At 41.9% G+C, this 23,052-nt stretch overlaps 1 protein-coding gene across 2 annotated transcripts in view; it reads right to left on the bottom strand.

The window, feature by feature from the left end:
* Positions 1-23,052, bottom strand: part of SRPX (sushi repeat containing protein X-linked) — a 48,889-nt gene that overhangs the window by 6,950 nt on the left and 18,887 nt on the right. Inside the window, exons 2-5 of one of the 2 annotated variants that reach the window (XM_075520511.1) lie at positions 14,602-14,661; positions 8,371-8,562; positions 7,585-7,761; positions 1,244-1,370 (exon numbers count right to left, since the gene is read on the bottom strand). In XM_075520511.1, coding sequence (XP_075376626.1) covers positions 1,244-1,370; positions 7,585-7,761; positions 8,371-8,562; positions 14,602-14,661 — 556 coding nt within the window. The remainder of the gene's footprint in view (positions 1-1,243; positions 1,371-7,584; positions 7,762-8,370; positions 8,563-14,601; positions 14,662-23,052) is intronic. The other variant, XM_075520516.1, reaches the window with a different exon arrangement.

Below are 23,052 nucleotides of genomic sequence, written 5' to 3'. Positions count from 1 at the left end.
AAAGATGGGAAAATCAGAGACAGTGGTACCATCACAAGTGCACCTTGCTTTTCTGGAAAATGTGACTGTGAAACCATAAAAATTGACAAGGAAATTTTGAAGAAAGTGTTAAGTTTAAATCCAGTGTTTAAAGCTAAGTTTCAAATGAGAGGCATTACTTTACAGAATCACAGAATCGTATAGGTTGGAAAAGACCTTTAAGATCATCGAGTCCAACCATAAACCTAACACTGCCAAGACCACCACTACACCATGTCCCTAAGCACCTCGTCTTTTAAATACCTCCAGGGAAGGTGACTCCACCACTTCCCCGGGCAGCCTGTTCCAATGCTTGATAACCCTTTCAGTGAAGTAAAATTTCCTAATATCCAGTCTAAACCTCCCCTGGCGCAACTTGAGGCCATTTCCTCTCATCCTATCCCTTGTTACCTGGGAGAAGAGACCGACCCCCACCTCTCTACAGCCTCCTTTCAGGTAGTTGTAGAGAGTGATAAGGTCTCCCCTCAGCCTCCTTTTCTCCAGGCTAAACAACCCCAGTTCCCTCAGCCGCTCCTCATCAGACTTCTGCTCCAGACCCTTCACCAGCTTCCTTGCCCTTCTCTGCACACGCTCCAGCACCTCAATGTCTCTCTTGTAGCGAGGGGCCCAAAACTGAACACGGTATTCGAGGTGCGGCCTCACCAGTGCCGAGTACAGGGGCACGATCACTTCCCTAGTCCTGCTGGCCACGCTATTTTTGATACAAGCCAGGATGCCATTGGCTTTCTTGGCCACCTGGGCACACTGCTGGCTCATATTCAGGCGGCTGTCAACCAACACCCCCAGGTCCTTTTCTGCCAGGCAGCTTTCCAGCCACTCTTCCCCAAGCCTGTAGCGTTGCATGGGGTTGTTGCAACCCAAGTGCTGGACCTGGCACTTGGCCTTGTTGAACCCCATGCAATTGGTCCCAGCCCATCTATCCAGCCTGTCCAGACCCCTCTGCAGAGCCTTCCTACCCTCAAGCAAATCAACACTCCTGCCCAGCTTGGTGTCATCTGGTCCCGAAAAATTCAAGTTGTCAATTTTTAATTTTTCAATTAAACATGCAATTCTTTACAGGCCATTGACATGTGACAGCTATAAATAAGCATCTTGGATGAATTAAGGAGAAAGGATACCTGGCCACCCTCATCAGCTGACTTACTAGTCAAGGACCCCAGGAACAAAAAGGAGAAAATGCAAATGTTTACAGATTTGCACCTACTCTGTCAGAATCCCATCAGCAGTGTCCCGTCCCTCTGGGGTGTCCCAGAACACTCTGGCCGTCAACTTGTTGGGCTCCACGGTTTTCTCCTTCACGCTTGGGCACTGGATTCTCGGAGGTTCAGTATCTGTTGAAATAAACGTCACAGAAAAGGGCATGTGTGCGTGTGTTATAGCTACACATTTTCTTCACAGCTCATGCCCTGTTGTCAGCATAATTCAGGACCACCTTCAGCTGGCCTCCTCAACACTGGAGCCATCCCAGCCAAGGCAGGTGGAGCCTGTACTTCGCACCTTTTTGTAAGAAGAGTAAGAGATGACAATGATTACCCCCGCAAATGTAAAAAACTAACTAAAAAACAGTTATCGTAACTTTCTTTATCTAGTCCCCAGTTAAAAAGCAATGTCTACATTTAGCTTTGAACTTTAAGGAGGGATACCCAAGATTGTACCCGAGGAGCCTGACCCTTCTGTTTATCTGCTCTGCCTCTCTTTGTTCATCTGTGTGGTGGATATTGTGATTAAGAACATTTGTAAAGCACACTGAACATAAATCTCTCTCCATATGATAACTTTGCATGTTACTGTTAAATTCTTGGTTATTTTTCCTGCAGCAAAAAGAGGAACAACAGAAGATTGACAAAATTGTCATTTTGCAGGGAATTGCTGCTGCATTTGATTTTTTTCCAGTAATTCTTATAATAATGCCTTACAGGTAATACAAAACAAAAAGTAGACCGGGTAAGTTTTGAAAGCTTGTTTAACTGCTACCAGAACTTTGTGACTATTATTCAGGAGTAAAGGAACAGTGGCAATGATAAAAGACCCTGATGTAGGACAAAGACAATGCACAGCTACTCATCTTCAGCCGCTTCCGTTGCCAATCTTGCCAGCATAGCAGAAATACATGGGCAAACCAAGTCCAAACACCATCACAACCATTAATTAAAAAATAATAATAATTAAATAAATATCTATCTTTAAAAGCTTAGTCTCAGGTTTTTTTACCATCGCTTGGGTTATATCCAAAATGAAGTCTAAATCCATGGAGTCATATACCAGCTTTAAAAATGAACACAGAGACAGGATTGCTCTTTACCTGCAAATAGAAAACAATCCCTAAAGTGCTGCTTAAATGTAAAGGGTGGCAGGCTCTTTTCATTTGCAGGGCAGACACAGAAAGTACAATCTGGATTTCTTTCAAAAAAACCGTTTAGGTCTTTATAAAGCATCAAATATACAAAATAATTTCATAGATCCTCATATTCTAAAGCAACACACAATGTTTTCTACCAGTTTACCTAGGGCAAGTACAGCCCTACTACAGCCCCTTCAAACTTTTAATGGTATTCCAAGAACCTGGGAATCTTGAAAACTGGCTTATCTCTGTTTCTTCTGTAAGAGTTTTCCTCCAATGCCAAACACCACAGCTTTATGAGGCACTTCCACAGAAGAGCTCCTGTCTTAATTTTGCTCAGGAGGGAGTGGGGAGGCACAGGCAAGTAAGTGTCTTATCAAAGTTATTCAGAAAACATCAGAAATATTGCAAACTGCCTTACACAAATGCTTATTTTTGGTTTTTTTTTGTAAATAAACAATGAAAAAAAAAATCTTCCTACAGTATTGGGGGGATATCTGTTGATTTCTTTGTAGATCCTACTAGAAGGTGAAGCTAGCAAGAGTGGGTTCCCACTGCAGGAAATGGAGCAATCACAAATGAACAGCAGAATCCTCTAAAGAGCTTTTGAAGCTTCCTGTACTTTACAAGAACACGCTTCACTAAAGATACATACGGCACTTAGTCTTTATGGCTTCTTTAACTTTTCCACTTTTTGAGTTCTTTCACTCCTCCTTCCCTCATCTGCTGCACTACACAAGTGAGCAGGATTTTCAAGCATCCACTGGCTGTAGGAAGCACTTTGTCTCTTTTCCTCATGTTTCTTATTCACTCCCTTACTTTCAGAATACCTTCCCGTTATGTGTGGAAACATGCTCCCATCACAGCCAGCGAGAGCTGTGCCCTCCTCTACAAAACTATGTTGCTCTCAATAACCCCGCAGTGTAGCTGAATTAGAGTAGGAAATAACCCAGTCTCACCAAGGCTGCTTCTGGCTCTGGTTAGTTTACTGTGGTGACAGCTCCCCACTGTGCTATGGACAGTATACATTTATTCCAGCATTACATTTACTTAAAGACAGAATGGCATTTAAGGACCCAGTGTTTTAAGCACTTAATTAATCAGAAAGCTCATTACACTATTTAGTGCGGAGAAGACTGGTTGGTATGAACCTGCTTGGACTTCCACATCGTAAAGATGTGGAATAGGTTACTGTGGGCACCAACTCACCAAGCACCCAGGGGCCAGGCAGCCTTTTTAGCTGGACTTAAAAATTCCTGGAAAGGATATTTTCTTTGAGCATTTCAGCTGCCTTTTAGCATTCAACAGGGACTAAATGAACCCCACCAGAATAACTGCTTTGAAATGGACCAAGTGAAAGCAGCTGTCTACCAAAGAGGCTCTTCAACTGCAGCGGCCACGGCAATGTGTTAAACCAAACAGCGCTCAGGTCTTTTTCCTCGTGCCCTTGTACAAAGTTGCAGCCAAGCTACAGCATATTAAGCACCATGGCCACAGCTTGGCAGAAGGAAGACAGGTCTAAATAAACCCAACCCATTTCAATGCAGAGAAGGTGACCAGAGAACATCCAGGCAAATGCACAAAACTGAAACACAACTCCCCAGAAAACCTTCAGTAAAATGTATGATGTGAGCAAGGTGCCCAACCTGCAGGTCACAAAACTAAACTCATTCCAGAACAAACACCATCAGAGAACCCATGAGATCGCTGACCGCTGGGGAGGTTTTATCTGAGGCAAAAGTCATCCTGTAAGCACCAGATTGCCAGACTCGCTCGCTTAATAAGTATTCCTGGGCAGAGTTGGAGCCAGGACACGCTGCAAGGTGTCTGACCCCGTACGGCTGTCTTACCCTTTTACTACAGTGTCACTGCTGAAAGACTAATGACAAGCCAAGCGGATTTATTTAAGCTGTTTAGCAGGGCTATGTATTAAAGGGTGAATCTCGCCTGCAAGTTTTACATCATGGGCAGGGAAACTGAGTTTTCATTAAAAATATGGCGCTGTTCAGCCACTACTTCTCTTACATTCTTGTAAGTCGTCGCTTTTCTTGGCTACTCGGCAGCAACAAAGGGTACTCTGGTTCCACGCTGGGAAGCAGCATTGCAGACATCGCATCCAGAGGTCAGCAGTGGAATACTGAATTTTAAAGCTATCTTTTGAACTTTGTGGAGAAAAATGCTAAGTTTCAAATAGGTTTTAGATTTTTATTTTTAAAAAACCATACTTCTGGGACTGGCCATATTAACAATATCAACAAAATTTAAAGAGCTTGTTAACTGCCTTTCTCATAGCTTGTTAAAGGCTTACATTTATTTGCTTGTGAATTTGGGATGACAAGAGGAAAGAAACAGAGGGATGGTGCTGAATGCCCACTGCTTGCTTATTCAAGAGTACATATGGGAGAGGTAAACGGTCTGCTGCTACATAAACGCGCTGTTATTACTGATTGCTGATGACATTAAACGATGGCTGGAAGTTAATTCAAAACATTAGTCTGTGTCAAACGCATAAAGAGATTAAGAGACTGGAAATCATAAAAAGGGGAATGATAAACACTGTTCTGCTCTCCCCACCCCCTTCCACAAGGCATTGCTCTGTATTTCAAAACATCCATTATCAAGGCCTGTATAATTAATGACTCAGAGTGCAGAGCTTGTTTCAGACATCGTAGTTGGAAGCTGTTAGTTAACTACCTATCAATACAGTCTTAGGATGTGACAAAAGGATGACTTAGCACGATGACAGCCATTTACCACAATCTCTGTTATACAATCAGCAGGAAAATGAAACCTTTATAGAAGAAAAGAAGGTGACACTTTTCAATCTTCTAGAGGAAAATACCTATTTCAATCTATGTTACAGTGCATTAAGGATATAATGGAAACATTATTCTACTGAGTATTGGCATTTTTAGCTAACTGATAACCAAAAGCAGCTCTATGTTGATCTTTTTTTAATCAAAGTTATCTCAGCAACATGAAGGATACCTTTCCTCTTATAGGAGGGGGACAGGGGACAGACAGTCTGCTTTGTTAGGACAGAATACTCACTGTCTGTAAGGCCTTCTGTAAGTGACTGCTAAAACATACCTAATTTTCTTTAATTTAAAAAAAAAAAAAAAAATCTTTTTCCCCCCTTTCAATGAATACCTCTTTCAGCAATGATGTTAGCCTGATGCCTTTCCTGCATGGATCTTCACTACCGCACTGTGAACCCCAAGCAGTTTTGTGCAAAAATACCAAGCAGTGCAACTGCAGTACAAAAGGGTAGAGGAAAGCCCCTTGTTTTCAAGAGGATTATAAATTCAGGTCTGCAGTAGTTTTGCCATACTTGATGCTAATAGCTGTGGTGTCCCCAGGTTGTTTCCCTAACTATTTGAAACGACATGAACTTTAGCAGCCCATGCCTATGATCACAGGTAACATCCGTACTGTGCACAGTGCAACTAATTGCTTATACGCTAAAGTAACAAACAGCTTCTTTGTCTTTGTATTTCATCACTCCCCTCATCTTAATTTTACTTCTCAGCTGAAAGTGAGGAAGAACGTCTATTCAGTCAGTTCTCTCCTGGCCCTCGGTAAGCTTTTGTAGGCTGAAGTTCACTGATGACTTTCCTTTAATTACTGAATTACAGTAAGGGATGCGTATTCAATTGCAAATTGCATTACGCTGTTAGGGTCATGTATGGTCACAAAAAAATCTCTATCCTACCTATCAAGAGATCAGAAGATAACCTTATTAAACGGTTTGCTAACTGCATAACTCACTATTTGCATATAGGAACTGCGTGCACACAAGGTTTGAAGGGGTCTTCTCCATACTATGTGGTATTACCAGAACTTAAATAATATTACCTTTACTGGGTTACTTGGGACTTGCAGTCATACCCTATGCAACAACTATCCTGCATTTTTGGAATCACAAAGAGTGTTAGTGCTAACTTAGCCTCTCTTTTTTTGCTTAAGACATACTTGCTTACTCTACTCTGCAAGACAGCATCCTCTGTAATAAGCACCCCGTCGCTGCAAACAGACGAGGTTCTGAAAGTGCCAGGAAATACAAAGGACAACATTTTATCATTCCCAAACTTAAAAGGGTTTGCTTTTCTTCCTCCTCCCACACCACTGAGAAGGACAAGGCTTGTTTTTGTAAATAAAAACAAGAGACACCACAAACAGTCTGGACCTAAGCAGCAGGCTCGTTTATACATTTGTACAACACCAAGTAACAGGAAACCTGAACAAAATTCTACGAACGTCAGGCCATAGTGGAGAGACTCCAAAGCCATTTGCTAACCTAGACTGAGCCACAGGCATTCTGAGGAAAACCAAGTCATCATACACAAAAAAACAGAGCACAAATACTCTACCACCCACAAGCTTAAATTACTGGTAGCCAATTCAAATGGCCAAAAAAATACTTTCCTTTGTGGACAGCTGCTGAACCTTTTATCAGAGACTTCCCAGAAACAAGAGCAGCAGCTGAGGCCTCACTATCTGCTGAAATCTCATTAGTAGGAAGGAAAGTTAAATCTCAATATTTGTTTCTCTCTCTTTTGATTTACGTATATAAAAATGATTATTCCAGCTGAGGTTCTCAAGAGACTGCTGGCTATGTAATGAAAATTGCTAGCATAACTAATGTAAACTAGGCTGAAATTTAGTCTAGCCCACTGCAACCATGCTGGTAACTACAACCCATTCGTATTCCCTGGATATATTTGGAGACTGTGATCCCAAGAAACAAAAGCAACAGAGAAGGTCAGACAAAGGGTTTAGTTTCAAACCTGTTTTATCATTAAGTTGCAGAGCGCAGGACAGACTTCAGCACAGAGAACATACTGGAAGAGCAGCACAGTAATTACAGACTACCAACGAGTCACCCAGGAGATCAGTGAAGGCTGTTATAAGCATTGTAAAGCACTGACCATTTACACCAGCCTCCTCTTTATTAAAGTGATGAAGCTTGGAGCTGATAGTGCGTGTGTAAGGAAGACAGTCGCTTAGGCCTGAAAGTACTACGTGACAGAGAGTGCACTGTATCCCTTAGAAAACTGTTCTCTGCTTCCCCAAAAGGGACAGTTGCTTTTTTCCTCCCAGGAACTGGATAAAAGAGCATTTTGGAATTCATTTGCAGGACTCGGGCACTAGCAAGTACCTCAAGATGTAGACTTTCTGGGATGCAGACCAACCATCCTACTTACCAACGCAGGACGCTGGCCGGCCACTCCAAACTTTGTTGTCCATGCATGTTACTATACGGTCGCCTTTCAGCTGGTATCCCGGTGAACAGTAGTACTCGCACCTCGAGCCAAAGTAGGCACCATCTAAACACTTGAAGCCCCCGTTGGTTGGCATGGACAGGGTGGGGCAGCGCTTTTCTGGAATAGAAAACAAAGACTTCTGGAAACCTGTTATGCCCCTTTAGAGTAATGTGAATGTGGGGTATTACACAGAAATAACGACGCAGCTAGCAAATGACAAGTGGGAGAAAGTCGTGTTCCATGTGAGGCTTTTCACGCTGTTCTTATTAGCCATGTTTCAAATTTAACTTTACATACACAGTGGCCTAATGCAATATTTATATGAGAAAGAGATGACAAGTACCTATTCCTCTCTTCTCAGAAAATGTTTTACAGCAAGACCCCATTTAGATACCCGACACAAATTGTGTCAGCTTGCAAAATCCAAAATGGGCAATATTTTAAAGCAGCTTTATGGCTCTGTCATAAAACTATTCCCACAAATGAAAATCCCGCACTCATAAAACATTCCCTATCTGCCAAGAGCATTTGTACCACTCATGATACTTATCATGCCATGTACCACTGTAAGATCTTCAGCAACAAGCCAATCTATGTATTCAAGTATATTGTCAATGTTTAAAATACAAATAACAACCCAAAGATCACTGTTTGAAAGGCAAGTAGAGTTTCTTGTCTGCTGAATGTGCAGCGCAAGCCACACGCACAGATTTCGTAGCTACTTACGTTTGCACAGCACTTTCCCAGACCAGCGTTTGCTTGACTGACAAATTAGCTGCTGAGGGCCATGCAGTTCGTAGCCTTTTTGACAGCGAATATCACATCTTGTCCCCAATACATTCTTGTAATATTCCCCTTGAGGTGTCCTGCAGTTTGCATAACCATGTTTCACCTTAATGGGGGAGCACCACGGTGTTTCTAGCACAGAGAACAAAAAACCACACGTAGTACTTCGCAATATGTAAAAGGTCAGACACAAATATAAAATCACTTTCTTTATTCAAGGTCACCGAGAAGAAGTGGAAAAAAGAGTCTTATTTAAGAAGCCACCAAAGTGGAGAAGTAACAGCGCCACAAGGTGCACTAAGTCTTATACATCAGAAGGTCAGCCCTTCAAAGACTGCCAGCTCTTTTGTATTACAAACATTAAAGATTGTAGCCATTAGATTGGGGGGCGGGGGGGTGGTGGTGGTGGTGGTGGTCTATTTTTTTTTGTCCATGGAATAAGTGTGCCACCGTGTGGACTGTTTCATGACAACCAGACCTTTTTTCCCTCTTGTTTTTAAATGGATACATCTAACTTCTCTTCGGTAACAAAAGTTTGCATTAGGAACGCCTTTGGTCTAGCTGTAGTTGTAATCTTTACAACATTTAGCTCTCTCACTGCCCATTTAAAATAAAAAAATGTTCCATAATAACTTGTGTCATAAAGGACATTGCCTTGGCTGAACTCTGTGATGGTTCAAGCTCTCCCACAGTTAGAAAGGATGTGACTTACATAAATCATATTGCCAATATGTCAAGCCTGTCTGTACACATCCTCCACGCCTCAGAACATCCACTCAGGATTTAAGTACGGCTCCAGTTTTGCAAAGTTACTTTCCAAGTTAGCACCCAGGGTTAAGGCTGAGCTGGAACTTGTGAAGTGTGCAAGAACAGCAGCTCCCTTGCTGTTCTCAGCAGTTCTGCAGTGCCACACTGAAATATTCAAACACTCATTTACATCGCCAACAAAATAGCCTTCTACCAGCAAATGGGCACAATACCATTGCCATGATTAAATCTGAAGGCAAGCGTCCAATCCAACAGACTAAGTGAAGAGCTTTCAAGAAAGATCTGACCTTATTCCTCTCTTTTTGGTAGTAATTTGTAGCTTGCAAGTGCAACATGCATTCAGGCACAATGCATATATTGGACAGCACAAGCCCCTGCACTTCCTACTGTCAAATCCTTCAGTGGGTGTTGATGTTCATTCATGAGCATACTATATAGCACATATTCAGAAAAGGGAACCCAAGCTGCAGAAATTTAAATCCAGTTCTAAATCTTCTCAAAGGTCTGGACTTCATGTGTTATACTCTTCACCTCAAAAGATGGGTGGAGGACTACCTTTCCCCAATATCATGGAAATGTAGCCTTAAGTATGACAAGCACCTTCTAGTTGCTTCTGGATGCAAGACAGTGACATGGATGGATCTGCCAAGTCAGAGGAAAGATGGAATTTGGCTGGGACTTCATGGATAATGCTCCTACCGAACTCATGGGAAAAAAGGGAAACACAGGTACATAAAACTGAACCTTTAATAATTGTTCAGGGCTACACTTTAAAATACTCAGGATACAGGTGCCGTCTTCCTGTGAGGATTTAACACCATACTGTGATACTGATGGGTGTTCCTATAGTTATTATGTACATTTTTCTACATGATTTGGATCAGGTCTATGCATAAATAAACAAAAATCAATATAGCCTGTTATATTTCTCATACATGGGGTATTTATATTCAGTGTACAATGTCTCTAGGACATATTTACACTCTCCTAATGGAAACTACGTTTTGCACCTACATTTTGCTGTGCTGGTCCTGAATCAACACAAATAGCATCCGAGAACTAAAATCAGAGACTAATTGTCAAGTTTTTGACTAGACCAAGACCACGTTCCTCTAGACTAGTCTGTTTCTGAAGCAGTCGTATTGTACTGTGACATGCTTATTTTTGTATTTCACCAGTACATGTGAAAACCCTTTACAAAGATGTGTAAGTGGCATTATTCCCAGTGTCACCAAATATGCAGTAACTGAGGCACGGGAAACAAGCAGACCAGTCTAACAGCGCACAGCAGGTTAGGGGCAAAGTGCAGTTCAGCTTTTTTGCTCAGCCACACAATCATACCATTTCTGTTTTTTTCCCACAAGTACTGTATGTCAAATATATCCGCCACGATTTACCTTACAATTATGAAAAAGTGGTTTGGCAGAGAGTGGCTTTTGTTTTTTGGGTTTTTTTTAGAACTAGTTCCTGTCCTTCACCCTGATCTATATCCCATAGTTACCAGAAGACATTAAAAAAACCCCCATCGACTTACTTGGGCCACTTTGTTGAGGGGCTGTATCACAGTGGCTCACATTTTTCATGCTTGCTACGAACCAAATTAAAACTGGGAGAGCAGGTGAGGAGTGTGAGCTAACAGGAATAGAAGTCAATCAGCTACTGCTGGAGTAATGAGCGATGACAGCACCCATCTCTGCAGCCTCCTTAGCTGCCTATCCCACTGCCACTGGTGCAGTCTCAAGCACCACCTCCGACCACTCTCGGGGGGGAAGCCACGCATCTTGGATTCACAGAGGCAGCCTCTGTTTCGTTCACCTCCTGCAGAAATAATCCTCCTCCTGAGCTAACAACAGCCTTCCCATAATCGCCCCTTCAGTGGTCTCATCCCAAAATATTTCAACTTTTCTGTCCCACTTGTTCTTCTCATGGCCTGAGACCCTAAATATCCTTTTTTTTTTTTTAATTAAAAAAAAACCCAAAACAAAAAAACCTTTCCCACTTGCTGTAGGATCTCCTCAACTAAGGAGGAGGCCTCAGTTTTTCTGCAGAAGGGTTTAAACCTGAAGTTACTAGAAGAACACTGACTGAAGAGGCACAACAGGGGGGATGAAGACTCGAGTAGGCTGGGCTTTTGCCCCAGCCACCTAGGTAATCCTTCAGCAAATCAGTTCAAGGTATTTATGCCTCAGGTTTTCCACATATATAAGGTGCAAATGCACATGGCTGATTGCCTTTGTAAAGGGTGTTAAGACAAATGCACTTTGCAACATGATCAAGAGGCTAATAAAAAAAAAAAAAAGAAAAAGGCAAAGCAGCTGTTTCAGGCATTGCAAATTGCCTGAGCTTTCCTGCAAATTTTTTTGGCTTTACAAACACACTTGCCTTGAGTAAACAGCTGCACATATATTAAAAAAAAAAAGAGTGGCTAACAGCTAACAAATGCAGTTTAATGCACAAGTGGAATACTGAAAAAGAAAAGGCCCTTCCTGTAGTGCTGTTGCAGCTATGGTAGTCTACAGAGAGAAATAAAGCAAGGCTCCTAGGGAGGGGTAATACATCTTTTACTGGACCAAATGATACTGTCAGAAAGAAAAACAAAAACAGACATGCTTTTGGATACAGATAACTGGAAGAGCTTAGAAGGAACATCTGTTTGATCCAAAACATTATTATGCTTACTCTAGAACTGCATGCAATTAGAAGAAGGTGGGTGAGGCATGGTTTATAAGAGGGCAAATATCTGGGTTTAGACCAACTGATATCACTGAAAAAAACCCCAGCTAACTTGAAACGCTTATGTGCCTGAAAGCACATCAAAAGATACAACAAAGTTTTAGATCAAAGTTTGTTTATTTTTAAGTGAAGGCACATACTGGTTTTCAAAGGCTAAACAGCTACACGGAGTATTTATGGAATATTAGGGCTGGATGGGGCCCCGAGAGGTCACACAAGCTGTTCCCTGCCTCAAGACAAGATCAGCCGTGTTCCTGAAGGCTTTGGGAATAAGAAAAGCTACAGGTTTCCCAGGCACCTCTTCTGGAGCTTCACCATCTGTACTGGGCTCTGTTCACCTAACTGAAATTTGAGTTTTTACGTACCAGGACCTATGCAGTGTTTTTCTGTTTAACAGAAAGTTTGCACCATTCCTCAGCGATACAACAGCCTGCATTACCACTTAGTAGTAAAACATTTCAGAGTCTCAATCCTGTGTTTGAAACCACTGGAAAACAGGCAGCAAGCAGAAACGGTTGAAGCCACAATGTTGCCTCTACAGCTAGGGCTACCATTTGATCGCTACAGTAATCCTATATATTAGGAAAAGGATCATCAGAGCAGCGTCACTAGAGCTGCAATGAACACAGGAACTGCTGTATTCGGGAAGCCCTTCCTCATCAAATATGATCCGAGACAGCCATGCCAAATGGCAGGAAGGAAAGCATTTTCTAGAGCATCATTTCCCCCAGCCTCTCAGTCCTGTTTAAACACCAGCCTCAGCTGAGCATTTCCTTCACAAGCAGCATGCAAAGTGACCAGCTGTATTGTTGCTTCCTGGTACACCAGCCAACGGAGCTGAGGGCTCACCAGGGAGGAAGGGAAAAACTCTTTAAAAATGCTGTGAGCACAGAAAGCCTCAGCGATGTTTCTCTGGAAAGCTGAGCAAGTTGAAAAACATCCAGATGAAGACAAAAGGGTTTGGTAGGAGGTTGATTCCGTACACACTCCCCAATAAACAGCAATGTTTTGTTTGCAGATGCCAAAGAGGATGAATTTGTGTGCTTGCTTGTACTGTTTAGTGAGCATGTGTGCAAAGCAAAAACAAGGCTGCTTACATAAGTTAACATCAGTTAAGAAAATTAATTTAGTTATTTGTTACTGGGAAGTTTTATTTGCTGAGCAACGGGCCATACCCAGAATGGGGGACTGCATATATTAAGGAGAAGCTCTGAACATAGCTACTCAGCCCATTTTTCCTTGCTTTGTCTTTCTCCACCCTCTTCCCCCCAATACCAACTTAAATAAGTATGCTAATGAAGAGTGAGCCTTTTCTACTCCAATGCTTTATATCCTTAGATTCACATTGTCTGATCTTCAGCATTTGGCAGTAGCGCTTCCAAACTCAGGGCAGTTTTTAATATCTGCGTGAATGAGTCATTATGTTTCACTTACCCTGGTGACATTTTGGCTGACATGAGTATAATCCATTTTGGATCCCCATATAAAAGGAATTTATACAGAATCCGCACTTTAACTACTTGCCTGCCCTGGCATGAATTGGCATTGATTTATCTTCATGATCTCTGGAATTCTTTTTCTATGTGTCTGCAGAGGGTTACATGTTAAAAGGCAAAGAAGAATGAGTTTACCTAAATAAAGCTTTAGAGAAATATTTCTGCATGTGTTTGAAAGTAAAATTTTATACTGAAGTATTTTACTGGGAGGAACATAAGACAGCAACATAGCCATAGCATCTGTGCTTTCCTCTTTGTTGTTCATAAATGTCTGAATTACTTTGACTTACCTCTTATAAGGCCCATTGATTCTTTGCAGAGAATCAGTAACGTACAACAAGACACCAATGCCCAGTATTTTCAAGTAATCAAAATTATTACATTACAATTCTAGCATGGTCACAGATTAGTTTACTAAAAAGAAACACAGTTACAATTTAAAGTGACAAATTAAATGCTATGTTTCTTTACTGTCTAGGCTTCTGAGGGCTTTTGGCAGAGGAGAGGGGTATTGAGACAGAAGCAGACTTTTTAAGAAAATGGACATAGTAAATGGAAGATTTACTGGTAGTGGCAAAAAACTTCTCAATCTTGCTGAATGGTAAAATCTTCTGGAATAGAGAAGAAAACTTAAATTTTCTTTATAAACACGCCAGTCCCTTCACTCATTCATCCAGCTACATAATTTGCTTTTGGAACATACACGTTCATTTGTTAAACACACTTCACTTGGCATTTCAGGTAGCAGGTTAACCTGAAATGCAAACAATTTAGGGGAAGAAAAAAAGTCATGAAAATCAAGTTCTCTTGCATGACCTTCTTCTATACATTACCATCAGCAGGCCGAAGTTTTGAGTCAGCTTATCATTGATGGTTTTGTTAGGATGTATGAAGAAGAAAGAGAAGCTCTTCCTAAATTTTCATGATTTAACAACCTGGTCTTCCAAGAGCAAATGCAGTGCAAAAGTTACTTACTTACATAAAAGAGTGGTGATCAGTACTTGGTCTAATTTCCATTGTTAAAAAAAGTAGAAATTAAATCTTGATCTAAAAATCCATGAGAAAAACCATGGAGCTGGATCACCAAGATTTTCATAATCCATGAAAAGAAAAAGAACAAAGCTTTCTCTCAGCAGTCAGCTGATCCTCTTTAGCACATAAGCAAAGCATTCACCTTTATATCTATTGCGTGCATACACATCTTCGTCATCTTCAACGAGTGAATATCCCGATCCTACAATACAAAATAGAGAAAAAAAACTGCAGCAAGAAAGGAAATATAAATTAAGAACAAAAGAAAGCTTTGCGAAAAGACATGCAAGATTAGGATGCAATAATCTATGCAATGCCATCAGCACGGGCTTCTCTGAAGCTCAGACTCATAGCAGACCCAGTTTATAGTGAATTTGGAAGGGGCAAATTGATTTGATACGTGAAATACTAAATCTCTCTCACTGCTCCTAGAGCAATGTTGTGCAATGCCATGTTGCATTACGTCAAGTCACAGCTCCTGTTATGGAAAGTCCACCTACCATGAAGTTGATCTGTTGAGCAGAGAGAACAGAGGAGGTACAGGTGAAGGGGCACATCAAAGGTTTCACTATAAAGTGGTTCCATAGTGTCAGTGGCTGTTAACAGCCATCAGGCCAAACAGCAGAAGTAAAATGTGCATAACTCAAGAACAACCCTCTTTTACAACCTGTATGGTCTTCATACCAAGAACAAAACATTGAGGTACATTACCTGCAAACACAAGTTACACTCAAATCAAAAACACGGTTTGGTATCAAGCAGTCTTCTGGGGTTGTTCAAAATAAAGAGATAGTATAGTTCTGTACTTTAAAAACCTGTGCAACAGTTAAAAGCTTAAAATAAAGGTAGAAACTGCTTTATAAAAACCAAAACCCACTTGGAGCACCACCATTCAAGTAATTCATCAATAAAGCGCGGCAGTCAGCAAGAAAGCCTTCAAAATATCCTTAAGTAACATTTATTTAAAATCAGCAGCTTCAGAGCATGAAGTCTACTCTAAATTCTATATAATTCTTCTCCAAAAAGAAAGGCTCCTACAAATTTCCCCTCTGAGAAATCTTTCTAAGAACCTTGCATGCAATAGGCAGGTACTAAGGAAGCTCAGCACTACGTTACAGGAACTTCTCACACATGGTATCTCAAATTACAGCTACGGGGATATTTCATCACCATTTGTTGAGGTCTGAGACCATGATCTGTACAAGCTGCTGCTTAAAGTTAGGCTAAATGAAATACTTCAGGCACCTCAATAAGCTACTAATTTCATGTGCAAAGCACACAAATTTTCTGCAGAAATCAAACCCAAGGGAGGAATGGCTAGGATGATTTAGCATAAGGATAAAAGAGCTACCAAAACAACGTTTGTCTCCCCAGAATTACTGTCAGCATCTGTCAACAGATTCCACTTCTTATAAAAAACAAAATAAACTCCCCAGAAACCAGTGAAACTTTACTTCTTACTCTACCAGCCTCAGGAAAACCCAGGAGAGAAACCCAGCCCACATATCTGCAGCTGCCCCATGGGAGGAGCTTTAGTGCATAGGGTCCGTCTACAGACGGGCAGTGCCGTCCACAGCATCAGCCGCAGTATTGCTTGCAAGGGTTCAGACTGCCTGAAGAAGAGACTCTTTGCACCTCCCGTGACCCTTCTCGCCGCATTACTTGCACGTCAGGCGCTAGCACCCAGGACCCGCGACCAGCCCGCAGCACTCAGCAGCACCTTCTGGGAACCGCAGGGAAGCGGGAGACGTGTGCATTCCACGTCGGACCAAAATCTTGCACCGATACTGCAGCTATGAGAACCATTTAGGCTCCTGCATGTGAAAAATCAAGAGAGTTGTGTTCACATGTGCCATAAAAGTAGCAAAAACCCACAATTCACCTTGGGCCCAATTCAAAGCTGTTATCACTGGGAATCCTTCCACCAATTTTCAGAAGACTTCGAGCTGGGACCTTATGAAGTGAACTTCCAAACAGCTTCTCCCCTGAAATCAAGGGCTTTATATAACGCAGGCTTCCTATCACTTGGGAGCCATTTCTCTGCGTTTTTTTATTTTTGTTGTTGTGGTTGAATTTTTGATACCTAAACACTGACATCTGAAAAACTTCTCAAGATAAAAACATTAAAATTTTGTTGCACTTGAAGTCTGACTGTATAACATAAAGAGCAAGCCGTGATCCCTGAGGGCTTCGTGGAGACCTTGATATGTAAATGAACACCTCTCTAAGCATCAATTATTCTGTCAGAAATTGGGATACTCTTAGCTAATTACTCAGTTTGAGGGTTATAAAACTGCTATGTCAGTGTTTTCATTATTAATTGTCCAAGTTTTACTGTGCAGTGACTTTAGCATTTAAATATCAGTAAACATTAAAGCTACGTGAACTCTTACGTATTTACCTTTCCTTAAACAAGAAATAATTAAATGCTTTTGAAAGTCTTCTAACAAAAATTGGCCTTAAAGAGTTATTCACTGCTCTTGCCCTGAAACGAGGCTCAGTTCATGGAGTTCGACGTCTCTCATTTCCAGCTCATTTTCTAGCCCGAAATGAGAAGCGAGTCGGGTTTGTTTCCTAACAAGCAATGTTTCGTTACTGTTAATGACCACAAACAGGCCTGGCTTGAGGAACCATGGGAGAGGTCATCTTCGCGCTACCCTGGGAGGGGCTCGCTCCCACTTTTCCGCAGCCTCTTCTCCCAGAGAGCCGAAGAGCCGACACCGGTCCTCAGCGGGGCCGGCAGAGCCTACGCAAGCAGGAGACGCCAAGGGCAGTTTGGGCATCGCCCAGCGGCCCGCGGCCATGCCATGGAGAACTGACCTAATCCAGAGGGCCGGCCCTGAAGAGCTGGGCTGGCTCTGGGCAGACCTATGTACACCACCACACGATTGCCCCAGGGCACTGCAGCACCACCTCACACAGAGCTGCTGGATTTTCTCCTACCTCCACGTGCCCTTCTTCGCACGTGCCTGGACCTGGTGCCCTCCCGTACCTCTCCCCATATTCACCCACCCACGTTGCGCTGACAGACCTGTCCTTACCACGGCAGGCGCGTACAGCCATGTTACGCAGCAGCCCGCCAGCAAAGCTGTCCCGCTTCGGCAGATGGCTTCTGTCCCGGCGGCCACGAGGCCTGACCTGGCGCCTCACTGCCCACTGGTGCCACCCCGTGAGTGATCCTGAGCAAATCGCCATTTCATCTTCATTTTCTCAGCTACAAAAGGCTTTTCTGCTTCACGTAAGTTCAAAATTAACTACCGAGCCATATAAGGACAAAGCATTGTTCTGCATTCAAAGTGCTAAAATTATCACAGTACAAAAACTGGTATTTGAGGAAGAACGACGTGAACGACAAGCTGCTTTGCAGATGTCCCACATCATGGTTCATGTTACAGCAGGTTCCCGCAAAAACTGGCTGTGGATTTTGTTCTGGCAGATGACAAGCAAAACCCACAAAATAACACTTCCATTTTAAGATGAATCTGTTATGAGATTAATCTATGGACTTAGACGATCCTGTTTATGTTAGGAAAAAAAGATTTCTTCATTCACAAAATAATCGTTACATTTTTATAACCGGAGATGCATAGGAAAGCTTTCTCTACATACATTTTATTAGTACACAGAGTTTTAATGAAACTACATGCAACCTAGCAGAAAACATGTAGTGGTGTCTGTCACCAAGAACGCAATAGTCTCTGCCAAATGAATAAATCCAGGGATATGGCTGCCAGGCAGGGCAGGAGGAGCTATGGCAGTAAGCTGGTAGGACTTCTGACAAAGTAAAAATCCTCATACAAGAAGAATTCATTATTAAGAGAACACATTTACTTTTAGTGTTCAAACTGGCAAGCTAACGGGACACTCAGACACACAACAGTTGCCCATTTGCATAAAACCTAAGTCAGACCATTTCAGGATCAGTTTTGCCCGTGTTTTGTGGTTGCCAAATCCACTCCGAGTGTCCTGATGCCAGCCTTCAAGGCTCTGCTTTGCCAATTCTCATTCAGCAAAACACTTAAGTATCTCCTGAAGTGGTCTCACCAGCCTCTGGGAGACCACTTGTTTAACCCTAAACCCACTCAAAATTGATTACAGACGTCTACGTTCAACATCAAGCATCTGATGAAGTAGTCCACTGCTTTAGTACCACAATCTACACCCAGGGAAGGCAGCTATTCTCAGTTTCTCCTGACGGCTCCATTTCCACACTTACAGCCCAGCATTTGCTCTCCTGGCTGGGGGCCTTGGTCCACTGAAAAAGAAAGGGAAGGAAGCGGAGCATATAGCTGCATTCATGAATTAGCACAGATTACAATGACACATTCACATACGCACACAATACAAGATACATAAACACACACAGACAAATATGCGTTGAGCAAGGTATTTCTTATATTTTTAGGATCTGATCGTCCTCCCCTTTGCCTGTTAATAAGTCCGCAAAAGCTTTGAGATGAGAATACTTCGATTGCTACACAAGAGCAACAATCAATTTGTTGGTGCCTGCTGAGCCAGAGAAGGAAGACAAATGCTATCAGACTGCAGAGGAAGTTTTAAGAGGACTTCTGCTGTCCGTCAGTTTTGCTCAAAACCTGACTTTCTTAAGTACATTACTCCTTTGTGCACCGCAGATCCCTGAGGAGACAGAAAGACGCTATTCCAGACCACAAGATCCCAAACTTCACCACACTTGTCAGGCACACCAATTCAGGCCATGGCAGGCAAAACCTCTCTAATGGGTAGGTAAGCTCCACAATAAAACATTTCAGATCTTACATGGTATTAATCTTTAATTGGAAAGCAATCTTTCCATTCTGCCTTACTGTCTCAAAGGTCTCCAGAACTAGAAGAGCTATCAGTAATTGCTTAGCCATCTTGATCCTACAAACAACAAAAAACTCTGCACCTTCTCCAACCAGAAACCAAGCATTTTCTCACGGGATCATTTAACGCTGACAAGCAGCAGCGAGGCAAGGTTTAAAATAATAATAAAAACACACAAAAGAAAAATCAATACCAGTGGAAGACTTAAAGGTTTCTTTAAAAGAAAAGTTAAAAGGAAAAACAAAGCAGCAGTAAGTGAGAAACACAACATTAAAGCCTGCAACCACATATAAACCTTAGCAGAGTTATTCAGTGCAAGATCTTCACCAGGGCTGCTGGGATTACCCGCATGGGCAAGGGGAATGAGGACTCTGGTGCTCCACTGTTTGATGCCACGGGTTATGTGAGTGATGGCACATGGGCACATTTAGGGTCATGCCCACAGGACTCCTCTCCCCATTGCAAAGGTCCACCTGTGCAGGTCTGCTGGCAGAATCAAGGCACAAAGAAGATAATGCCAAGGCAGCCACTGCATACACAGGTGTGTACATGAACATGCTATTGTGTTATAAATGCTTTATAACTGAGAAAAAGAAGGACTGTGGACTATAAGAGGCAGAATAGCTATGCAAACTTGTTTCTCCCATGACTGACACAGGAATTTCTTAACCTTTTTGAGTTGGATCAGCTGAAAATAAGCTATAGACAACAACAGCATAGTTCATGAAACCAACTGGAAACCTTTTACAGTTTACTGCCCTGAGACAGGACAAGTTCAGGCACTTAGTACAAGAGGCTACAGCACTTAGCCTGCAATAAGGGCTTTTTTCTGAACAAGAGTGCTCTCCTCCCTAGATTAGCAACAGGCAGACTGAAGAGTTTCATATCTACTGTACTTACAGTCCTGCAGAATACATTAATAAAAGCTCAGATTTTTTAGGCGATACTATTTTGTCGCCTAATATACTAATTTACACCCCTGAGTTTCTTAAGCCTTTTTTTCTTTCTCATGCTCTTTTGCTCAGGGTTTATAAGGACTACCTACAATTGAGGTACATACTGTAAAAATCAGCAGGAAAAGTCAATATTCCAGTTTATGCTCTACTGAAGCCTGAAGTCTTAAATATAGCACTGATTTACTTAAATATGTATTTCAGAAAAGATCACTGCATTTCCAATTTTTTGAACATCGCTGGGAAATGGAGATGAGAAAAAACCAACCCTAAAAATATAGTGATAATTTCCAATTTCAGCTACATGGCAAATTTCATAGAATAACCAAAAGGAAAACAAAGTGGGGGAAAAAAAAAAAACAAACCAAAAAACAGTTGTAGTGACGCTGTGTGTTGCACACAGGGAAACAACGTGAGTTACATGAGCTTAGATGGCATCTTCTTTGCTCTGCAAGCACTGGCTACTCTTGATACTGGGAGGAAAGGAAAGGCTCGTTCCACACATGAACTATCCTTCCAGACAGAGGAGAGCGCTTGGGAATTCCTTCCATATTCAAACAGCTGATCAGTTTAAGCATGTGTAAGAAGAGGATCACCAGTTTCCACCAATAAGTCTGTAACATCTGGATTTAGTTCCTCCAATGTTTTGCCTTAGAGTTTTACATTCCACAGTACCTGAAGCTGTATCAAATATATGAATTTAAAAACTTAGCTTCACGTGCAGCAGACTGTAGAGCTTCTTCCAGTACGGCAGGGCTAGGTCACACTAAGACCTCAGAAGTCTGGAAGATGTACATGAGGCGGCAGAAAAGGCAGAAAAAATGGTCATGACCTTCACGTTAGAGGGCTTTATTTTGTGTGTAAAAATACTTGCACTCATTTTATGATGGCAGTAAAGCCAGGTTTTTAATCTCATTCTTTACTGGTTCAACATTACACCCCAGTTCTGCAAAGCTCATGCTTAAATGCCATTGGCTTCGGTGGGATTTCGGTATTTGTTTAAAAGCTGCCTGCACACTCAGGTGTTTTGTTGCATCTGGTCTGTAAGGCTTACAAAAAAAAAAAACCCAAACAAATATAGAATTAATTTTGTTACATAAATCAAAAGCAGAACAAATAGCAGAGGAAGAGTCAGAAAAATCAATTAATAAACAGCCAGAGACACTGATTTGCCTTGAACCTTCCTACAGGCGGGTTGAGATAGAAATGCAACTGTATGAATGAACATGTTTAAGAGTAGAGAATCTAATGGCAACTGCTCCTATTAAGCAGTCTTCAAGTCTTCAACATGCACAGTAACTCAAAAGATATCATCTGCCCTCCTCTTTCCTCAAAGGATGTTCCCACTGGCCACACCACTTTTCAGTCTCCTGCCTGACTCTATCAGTAGTCCCAACTGTCTTTGTAATGCACGGGAAAGCAAGTTAAAGCACAGAAACCTGACCATCTTGTATTCAGCAAGAGTTGTGCTGAACTGAGAAGTAGAGGATATCAAGTCAGTCATAGCATGTTCCTGAATCCAAACGCAGCTCACTCATCCAGACGAAGTTAATAATCCCATGTGCAGTTTAGTAGCCCAGATGACTAACTTCCAGAGATGTTTAGAAATTTCCCTGCCTGTATTTATGGAAATACACATGTGGATAGCATCGATTTGAGCTTCTATGCACACCCACAAGCCCCACACCACTGTTGTGCTTCTATTCCTTGCAGGTGTAAGGTCTTTCAGGCACAGAAAGTAATCCCATAGCAAGACGATCCCCTCAGGCCTATACACAGGTTAATTTACTGTGTCTCAGTATTGATTAAGATGCAAACATCATGTTTTAAAGCACAGGTTTTAACTTGCTTCAAGAGAGATGCCTCATACAAGATTCCATCAAAGTACAGTTCTTTCAAAGTCATTATAATCAAAGCACAATTGATATGCAGAACTGAAAGCTTCAGAATTAGCAAGTTCAAAAGAGGTCAGAGATGTCTGAAGTTTGCATGCCAGCAGTAGCTCATGCTTTGTGGAATAAAACCACTCAAGTACACAGAAATCATGAATCTGATTCAGAAAATGCAGGCATGGGTTCTTTTTCCAAAAGATAATCTCTTCCCTCCTCCCTTGCCATCTGTGACACAATGCAACTATGAAGAAACTCTGCAGCTGACACTAAGCCATGAAGGCGTAAAAACAGATTAATTTCACATGTTGAGAAAACTATGGCTTTACATAGAAGTCAGCTAACAAAGTGAAACAAGTTTTATGTGCTGGCAAATACTATGTGACAAAGAAAACACTACTATTGGCATAAGGTCTCTCATTCATTTCAATGAAATCACATATCCAGCAGGAGGCAAGCCATGCCCATGCGGTTTACCCTCACAAAAATCAGCAGTGGGAGAGAAACAGCACGGGCACAGAAGTTAGTGTTAGTCCAGAAAAGCTCTGTAAAGTACAATTCAACTCTGCTTCCTTTTACGTACACATGTAGCTATCTTAGACACAGCAAATCCATAGCAGAACATTTTCCACCACTGATTTGGTTTTTTGGGGGGAATTTTTTTTCCTCTCCAGACTGGCAATAAAAGTGGAAGTTGTTCAAGTGGCTCTGACTCAACCCAGGCAGAAGTCCTGTAACACAGCAGCAGTCAAGGGAAAAGCTGGCAGACTTAATGAGAGGCTACAAACACCTTCGCCAACACATGTGTACAGTCCAGGAACCTTAGTGCAATCGTAGGCTGCTCCCAGATATCCTTCTCCATTGCAAATGCATTTGCTTTTACTATAATTGTGTGTTTAGTGTTAGGATAAGCAGTGTATTCAA

Source organism: Mycteria americana, chromosome 1 (genome assembly GCF_035582795.1).
Source record: "Mycteria americana isolate JAX WOST 10 ecotype Jacksonville Zoo and Gardens chromosome 1, USCA_MyAme_1.0, whole genome shotgun sequence".
Taxonomy (NCBI): domain Eukaryota; kingdom Metazoa; phylum Chordata; class Aves; order Ciconiiformes; family Ciconiidae; genus Mycteria; species Mycteria americana.
This window is presented reverse-complemented; position numbering and strand designations above follow the sequence as displayed.